This window comes from Oncorhynchus tshawytscha, linkage group LG01 (genome assembly GCF_018296145.1).
Source record: "Oncorhynchus tshawytscha isolate Ot180627B linkage group LG01, Otsh_v2.0, whole genome shotgun sequence".
NCBI lineage: Eukaryota > Metazoa > Chordata > Actinopteri > Salmoniformes > Salmonidae > Oncorhynchus > Oncorhynchus tshawytscha.
The window spans coordinates 31,123,526-31,132,780 of record NC_056429.1 but is presented as its reverse complement, the minus strand read 5'-3'; the positions used below and the strand labels follow the sequence as shown (position 1 = coordinate 31,132,780).

The 9,255-nt window shown below is 43.3% G+C and overlaps 1 protein-coding gene across 17 annotated transcripts in view; it reads left to right on the top strand.

The window, feature by feature from the left end:
• The first annotated feature begins 3,888 nt into the window (after positions 1-3,888).
• The window catches only part of LOC112249405 (carboxyl-terminal PDZ ligand of neuronal nitric oxide synthase protein), a 239,935-nt gene continuing 234,568 nt past the window's right edge, over positions 3,889-9,255 (top strand). For 6 of the 17 annotated variants that reach the window (XR_002953358.2, XR_002953359.2, XR_002953353.2 and 3 more), the window contains exons 1-6: positions 3,889-5,553; positions 6,238-6,268; positions 6,386-6,417; positions 7,790-7,869; positions 7,988-8,094; positions 8,262-8,361. Coding sequence is in view for 2 of the 17 variants with exons in the window: in XM_024419268.2 (XP_024275036.2) it covers positions 4,290-4,394 (105 nt within the window). In the remaining 15 variants the exon portion in view is untranslated. The remainder of the gene's footprint in view (positions 5,554-6,237; positions 6,269-6,385; positions 6,418-7,789; positions 7,870-7,987; positions 8,095-8,261; positions 8,362-9,255) is intronic. The other 11 variants (XR_002953351.2, XR_002953360.2, XR_002953354.2 and 8 more) reach the window with 6 other exon arrangements.

Here is a 9,255-nt window from a genome sequence, read left to right as displayed (position 1 = left end):
CTGGCGCGGGACGTGGACCCCACTTCACCATAGTTTTTTTGCGCCTCTTAGCCCACCTCCGTGGCCTCTTTAGAGTGGTGACCCTCGCCGCCGACCTTGGACTGGGGAACCACGCCACGGGACCCGAATGGACAGGAGATTCTGGCAGCGCCGGACAGGCGGGAGACTCCGGCAGCGCTGGACAAGCGGGAGACTCCGGCAGCGCTGGACAAGCGGGAGACTCTGGCAGCATTGGACAGGCGGGAGACTCCGGCAGCTCCGGAGTGAAGGGCGATTCTGGCATCACCTGGCTGACTGAAGGCTCTGGCAGCTCCTGGCTGACTGGCGGCTCTGGCGGCTCCTGGCTGGCTGGCGGCTCTGGCGGCTCCTGGCTGAGTGGAGGCTTTGGCTGCTCAGGACAGATGGGAGACTCTGGCGGCTCAGGACAGACGGGAGACTCTGGCGGCTCAGGACAGACGGGAGACTCTGGCGGCTCAGGACAGACGGGAGACTCTGGCGGCTCAGGACAGACGGGAGACTCTGGCGGCTCAGGACAGACGGGAGACTCTGGCGGCTCAGGACAGACGGGAGACTCTGGCAGCTCAGGACAGACGGGAGCACCTGTAGGGAGAAGACGGAGAGAAAGCCTGGTGCGGGGGGCTGCCACCGGAGGGCTGTTGCGTGGAGGTGGCACCGGATAGACCGGACCGTGCAGGCGCACTGGAGCTCTTCAGCACCGAGCCTGCCCAACCTTACCTGGTTGAATGCTCCCCGTAGCCAGGCCAGTGAGGCGAGGTGGAATAGCCAGCACTGGGCTGTGCTGGTGAACCGGGGACACCATGCGTAAGGCTGGTGCCATGTACACTGGCCCGAGGAGATGCACTGGAGACCAGATGCGTAGAGCCGGCTTCACGGCACCTGGCTCGATGCCCACTCTAGCCCGGCCAATACGAGGAGCTGGAATGTACCGCAAAGGGCTATGCACACGCACCGGGGACACCGTGCGCTCCACTGCATAACACGGTGCCTGCCCGGTCCCTCTCGCTCTCCGGTAAGCATGGGGAGTTGGCTCAGGTCTCCTACCTGACTTAGTCACACTCCCCGTGTGCATCCCCCCAAGACATTTTTGGGGCTGCCTCTCGGGCTTCCAGCCACGCTGCCGTGCTGCCTCCTCATACCGGCGCCTCTCTGCTTTCGCTGCCTCCAGCTCTGCTTTGGGGCGGCGATATTCCCCTGGCTGTGCCCAGTGTCCTTTGCCCTCCAGAATCTCCTCCCAAGTCCAGTTCTCCAAATATCGCTGCCTCTCCTGCTGCTGCCCGTTACCATGCTGCTTGGTCCTCTGGTGGTGGGTGTTTCTGTAAGGGTTGTCGTCGGTGGAAGAAGGATCGGACCAAAGCACAGCGTGGTAAGTGTTCATGATGATTTTAATTAAAGAAAGCACTGAACACTGAATCAAAACAATAAACAATGACGTGAATTTCCAAAACTCGAAACAGTACCGTGTGGCTCAAACACTCACACTGAAACAAACACCCACAAACCAAAAGTGAAACCCAGGCTACCTATGTATGATTCTCAATCAGGGACAACAATTGACAGCTGCCTCTGATTGAGAACCATACTAGGCCAAACTCAAAAACCAACATAGAAAAACAAACATAGACTGCCCACCCCAACTCACGCCCTGACCATACTAAAACAAAGACAAAAACAAAGGAACTAAGGTCAGAACATGACATAATTTCTTTGCCAGTGGGCAAACGTACAAAATCAGCAGGGGATCAAATACTTTTTTCCCTCACTGTACGTGCACCACATCATTACTCTCTCTTGCTCTGCTGTGTGTGCATCTTGCTAGCTGTCATTGGCTGGAACTTAAATTGCTAGAGGGCTGGCACACATGGGGGAAAATGGCGCTGCACAGCTTCCAGCTTTCAAACTAGGGATTTCGTGACTAATTGAAGTAAAACAGTAATTCTGCTCATAGATTATGCAGGTATGAACTACACATTGACACATTCAGCCCAAAGCGGGAGCTTTAAAAATGCTTACTAATCATCAAAACTCTTTAACTTTACCTTTACCTTTATTTAACTTTACCTTTACCTAACTCTTTAACTTTACCTTTATTTAACTAGGCAAGTCAGTTAAGAACAAATTCTTATTTACAATGACTGCCTACCCTGGCGACGCTGAGCCAATTGTGCGCCACCCTATCACGACCAGATGTGATACAACCTGGATTTGAATCAGGAACTGTATTGACACCTCTTGCACTGAGATACAGTGCCTTAGACTTCTACTCGGGAGCCCATCCCGAGAGCCCATCTTCTAATGAAGATAACTGATCCAAAAGGTGAATTTACACACACTTAGTTTGAGTTGGTATAGGAATCCAAAGCATAAACATAAGTGTCTCATAAGAAATGTAAATGGCAAGGCACCAGTTGAAACAATAACAACGTGTAATCGTGTTACTGTTTCGGTAAAAGGCTGAGGGATGGGGCCTGAGAAATGGAATCACTCTCAAATTCATAAACAGAGCTATGGATGCAAGGACTGATGCGCCAAAATGATAGTTTTTACCATGTTTTTAGGCTACACAGTGCTCATATACATGTACTTTGTTTACAAACATTTGCGTTGAACAAGCTTATATTTTGCGGTTCTGATGGGGTATGACAGTAAAACTAAGCTCATGAGGAATTTATAAGTGATATTCTTCATCAATCAATGGGTACATATCATTCATTTAAAAGTCAAAAAATTGATGGAGCAAATGCTGATTGCCCCTTCAAGTGTTACTTTTATTTTATTTAACTAGGCAAGTCAGTAAAGAACACATTCTTATTTACAATGATGGCCTACCAAAAGACTAAATACCTCCTGTGGGGACGGGATTAAATAATAATAACAACATTTAAGACAAAACACACATCACGGCAAGAGAGACCTAAAACAACAACATAGCAAGGCAGCAACACATGACAACAAGATGGTAGCAGCACAACAAACATTAGTGGGCACAGACAACAGCACAAAGGGCAAGAAGGTAGAGACAACAATACATCACGCAAATCAGCCACAACTGTCAGTAAGTGTGTCCATGATTGAGTCTTTGAATGAAGAGCTGCTAGCTGCAGCAAACTGAAAAGATGAGCACAGAGATGTGTGTGCTTTGGGGACCTTTAACAGAATGTGACTGGCAGAACTGGTGTTGTATGTGGAGGATGAGGGCTGCAATAGATATCTCAGATAGACGGGAGTGAGGCCTAAGATGGTTTTTATAAATAAGCATCAACCAGTGGGTCTTGCGACGGGTATACAGATATGACCAGTTTACAGAGGAGTATAGAGTGCAGTGATGTGTCCTATAATGAGCATTGGTGGCAAATCTGATGGCCGAATGGTAAAGAACATCTAGCCGCTCAAGAGCACCCTTACCTGCTGATCTATAATTTATGTCTCCGTAATCTATCATGGGTAGGATGGTCATCTGAATCAGGGTTGGTTTGGCAGCTGGGGTGATAGAGGAAACTAAGTCTAGATTTAACTTTAACACAGTGATACGTAGGCATACTGTACACCTGCACTGCAATAAGGTATACACTGTATGTAAACACTAGCCTACCATCATGTCACTACATAGTCTTTACGTTGAACAGAAAGAGCAACAATTTTTCCCCCTGTGCTGCTAGGGTGACACTGGGTAAGATCGTTTTGCATGGCCCCGTAACCCGCGTAGGCAGAGTTGTTAAATTGTAGACTATTCCATTGGTGTTTATGTGAACTCACACTCAGGGCACCGGGCCGTGCAAAACAAACTCGCCCTTTTATTATACCATGAATTACTATGTTCCAATGAAAACAGGAGGAATTCCCAGATTCCTCCAATCCCGATCTGCCTGGCGAATCCATGCATGGGGAGAGTGAGGGGCGGATGGTCATGGCATTTTACTAGTGGGAAAAACGTCGGGACCAGGAAAACAACATTTTTGACTGTTGGGGTAGTTTTGGTGATTTTACGTCACTGAAAGTAACCTTGGGCTACTTATTTAGGAAGCGAATTGATTTTCTGGAGAGACACGATTGTTATTGTATCAGAGAAAGCTAGCCTACTTGCTTGAGCAATAGATACAAAGTTACACCTCCTCCCAGTCCACTGGATAATTGTGTGACACGCGGATCTGGGACGACTACTCGCTGTAATGGACCACTGGATTTAAGGAATTTGGGACGAGTTTTTGGTTCTGGATTAACAATTAGGTTCGTCCCCTTCCGTCTGGTGTCAAAACGGAAAGTCGGCAGTCATGCCAGCGAAAACAAAGTACAATCTTGTTGATGATGGCCATGATTTGAGAATTCCAATGCATAACGAGGAAGCATTCCAACATGGGATCAACTTCGAAGCAAAAGTGAGTTATTTTTATATGCTACTGTATTGAGATTATTTGCAAAACTATCTCCCAATCCCCCCTTTTCCTCATTAATGGAGTTAATGTAAGTTTTGCCAAAATGTGTTTAGCCTATTGTATATTACGGTGGTATATTGCTGCCACTCAGAAAAATAATATTTTTTTATCATTATGATATAACATCACATTATTACGAAATAAATCAATAACGAAAATAACACATGTTGTCGTTATTATAATACAGATAACGTTATAATGAGACAGATCTTGTTATTACGAGAAATATAATGTTGTAATGAGAAATATGTAGTTATTATGAAATAGCCCGGTTGCACGCTATTATGAAACATAGCCTATGCAATAGGCTACTTGGCATATTTGGCTTCCTCTCATGCACAGGTTGACATTCTGGCTGGTTTGCTTGAGTTGGTCAATTACATTTTCTCCCTCGGTTTGAGGCATTGATAGATATTAGAGAAATGTCATTGAGGAATAAATATGGTGTTGTCATTAGTTTACGGACATTGTGGAGTTCTCTAAAGGCTCTATAAACGGAAAAAAAAACGGTCAGACTTCCTTGAAATAGCTTTATTCCTTCTTGATCAACTGGGCCGTTATGGGAAGTTACGTGGATACCAACTAATGCATCTAAGCGAAATATGTGGTAATCCAAAACACAGTCAGGCATTTACTTCATGCTCTAGACCCCCATGAAGTGCACATTTTGGGCAGAAGTCTCTGGGAACGAGTTTAACTGGCTTGCTACTTTACCTTCACAACCAAGAGGACAGTCATCGAGGAACATTTTAGGTAACCCAGCTAGCACAGAACGTTCCCCAAAGGGTCTCATTTGGAAAAAATAACTTTCACAGAACGTTCTGGGAACATTGTGGGAAAGTAATTTTTCTAAGAACCAAAGGATACCCTTTAGGGAGCGTTGCTATTTTGGTAAGGTAGAAACACATTGTTCTGAAAACATTCAAATAACCTCATAAAATAATGTGCTTTTTTGGTAAATTACAACTTTTACATAACATTCCCCTGTGGTTCCCGTTTGGTTGTTGGGAGAAAAATAGTTCTGGGAACGTTCTGGAAACATTGCATATCTAAGGCCGTATTGGATCAAACTGCTGAAAGAGAAGATAAAGTGTGTGTGGAGGTGAGTGCACATCATTTTGTAAATAGCTATTTTTTTAATTCCCCCCGAAAAACATGTTTTGAACTCTCCTTTACAATTTATTTACAAGACAAACGGTCATGTGGCACCATCATCACCATAGCAACGGTTGACAGTTAAAGAAATGGCTGCCAGCCAGTTTAGCTTGTTTCAAGTACTGCTAATATTACTATTTTTACAGGTAGAGTCAGAGAAACATACTAAAACTACAACCCGTGTTTATATGAACATGTTATGGGGTAGCATAGTTATTTTTCTACCGTTTTGTGTTTGCAGAATAAAATGTTTTGAGTAAATTAGCTAGTTTAGCTAGCATGTTCTCCAGCTGCATTGGCTACTAGCTAGGTCTGACCATAAAACATATTTTTTGGGAGAGTGACAAATGAGGTCTGATAACCCTTTTGCTATGTTATACTTTTTTTACTATTTTGAAAAGGATGGCGATAGATTTCATTTGTTGAATGACTAGACTACTTGGCTAGTACCTGACAATGGTTTCCAGGTCACATGACCCATCATGTAAATAAAGAACTGATTGAAATTTTAAAAATTCAATAGGATATCCACTGAAATACATTAGTAATTCATTAAATGGGTCACAACTGAATAAGATATTTAATTAATAGAAATTGATTCTTTTAACATCACTTTCTGTTTTACTTTTAGCTTGCTTGGACAGTTTCCCCACCTGCACCATGTGAGTTATCTTCTACAGTAGTTTAGCAGAAGGCCACCACAGAGTTGATAAGTGCATGAGAAACAATACATTTGCTAAGTGATTTAATCGGTGTCTGATTCTTTGTCTCATTTGCAGCTCCATTTTGTCCAGAATTCTACTCATAAAAGGTGACTTTAGGTTACTTTATTACTACAATGAACACTCCTTGTTAAAGCTGGAATCCTGAATAGAAACAATAAAAAAGCGGTCTCCCTGCCTCCATTTGGCAAAAAGCTGAGGGATGGGCCTTTTCTGTGACATTTCTCTAATTTGTTGCTACTATCCTGTCTCTAACTCCCCTTATGTATGCTGTTACTATAGAAGTGAGCTAACTTAACTTAAAAAAGTGAATACACTAGCTGTGCCACTAGAGATTCTGGGTTTGAGTCCAGGCTCTGTTGCAGCCGGCCGCGACCGGGAGACCCATGGGGCGGCGCACAATTGGCCCAGCGTCGTCTGGGTTAGGGGAGGGTGGGGCCGGCAGGGATATCCTTGTCTCATCGCTCACTAGAGACTCCTGTGGCGGGCCGGGTGCAGTGCACGCTGACACGGTCGCCAGGTGTACGGTGTTTCTTCTGACACAGTGGTGCGGCTGGCTTCCGGGTTGGATGGGCATTGTGTCAAGAAGCAGTGCGGCTTGGTGTGGTTGTGTTTCGGAGGACGCATGACTCTTGACCTTCGCCTCTCCCGAGTCCGTACGGGAGTTGCAGCGATGAGACAAGATTGTAACTACTACCAATTGGATACTACAAAATTGGGGAGAAAATACAAAAAAAGTTAATACAAATCAGATGTATTTGTCACATGCGCCGAATACAACAAATGTGTAGAGTTTACCGTGAAAGGCTTACTTATGAGACCTTTCCCAACAATGCAGTTAAAAAGTAAGAAAATTAACAATAGATAAAAATAGTGACACAATAAATTTAAAAAACAAAGCTATATACAGTACAAGGAGTATCAGTACCGAGTTAGTGCAGTGGGATATGAGGTAGTTTGGTTGATTTGATTGAGGTAATATGTACACGTAGGTTTGGTTAGGTGACTGAAGTACTGTACTTGTAAGGTCATATTTTAGAACTTAGCTAGCTTAGTCATGTTGGCAATAGAATAAGCTTTCAAATGATGGCCACCTGACCCAGATTGATATTTATAATGGACCGTTTTTGGATTGCGTAAAAAAACAACAGTGTGATTGATGGTGGGGGATACAGGACCGTGTTCCAGAAATTCGTAAATACAAGCAGGGCATAAAATTAACACCTGCCAAATGAGGGTAGATTAAGGTATTGTGGGTAAGAATGTCTATTTCACCATCCGCGTTGTAGGTTGGTTAATTTGCAGGGCTCAACAGTGCAAGCTTTACATTCACATTTGCGAGTAAAAAGTCAAGTATGAGCACATGCTGTAGTATCTGTTTTAAAGTATTTCTGCCGTTTTTGTTTAATAATTGCTAATCGCACAAAGAACTGCAAATATTTTGTTCTCTTTTACTTCTAGAATGAAGCGTCTATAATGAAGCATTTGAAGGAGTGAAATATGTGGGGGTTGTTACAACCACCTGGATTGTTACAGATTCAGTAAGTTTCTGTTCTGACCTTTAAAAAAAAAAATATATATATATATATATATATATATATATAATTGTAATACTGTTTATTGGGTTATAATTTAAATACACTGTAACCTCTTCATCAGGGTGTGTATTGCTAATGAACCAAAAAAAGGTAACCCCAAAAACGTTAAACTGTGAACGACCCGACAAGACATGGAAAATGCAACGGCCAGATTTCTGAAGACCACAGGTAAATTGAATATACTGAGACTGAAAGTATGAAATCTGGATTCAGTATGACAATCTAATAGGGCATCTCCAGTATGGGACTTTACATTGGGGTTTGGCCTATCAAATGACTATTGTAGAATTATTTGTAACCAGATTATATATATATATTTTTGACTCGTATGCCAGAGCAAAGAAGAAAGTTAACTGGGCAGAGGAGACATCTAATTTGGAGACAGATCATCTCGAAAAAAATAAAACCCTCACTTTCGAAACTATGAAAGTCATGGTAATTACCGGTAATCTTTATAACTAGCAGTTAACATTACAGTACCCTAGTAGGCCACGTTTAATTTGTGTGTTGCCATTGCATTGATTGTATGGAACGTACAGTCGTGACCAAAAGTTTTGAGAATGACACAAATATTAATTTTCACAAAGTTTGCTGCTTCAGTGTCTTTAGATATTTTTGTCATATGTTACTATGGAATACTGAAGTATAATTACAAGCATTTCATATGTGTCAAAGGCTTTCATTGACAATTACATGAAGTTGATGCAAAGAGTCAATATTTGCACTGTTGATGCTTTTTTTAAAGACCTCTGCAATCCGCCCTGGCATGCTGTCAGTTAACTTCTGGGCCACATCCTGACTGATGGCAGCCCATTCTTGCATAATCAATGCTTGGAGTTTGTCAGAATTTGTGGGTTTTTGTTTGTCCACCCGCCTCTTGAGGATTGACCACAAGTTCTCAATGGGATTAAGGTCTGGGGAGTTTCCTGGCCATGGACCCAAAATATCAATATTTTTTCCCAGAGCCACTTAGTTATCACTTTTGCCTTATGGCAGGTGCTCCATCATGCTGGAAAAGGCATTGTTCGTCACCAAACTGTTCCTGGATGGTTGGGAGAAGTTGCTCTTGGATGATGTGTTGGTACCATTCTTTATTCATGGCTGTGTTCTTAGGTAAAATTGTGAGTGAACCCACTCCCTTGGCTGAGAAGCAACCCCACACATGAATAGTCTCAGGATGCTTTACTGTTGGCATGACACAGGACTGATGTTAGCGCTCACCTTGTCCTCTCCGGACAAGCTTTTTTTCCGGATGCCCCAAACAATCGGAAAGGGGATTCATCAGAGAAAATTACTTTACCCCAGTCTTCAGCAGTCCAATCCCTGTAC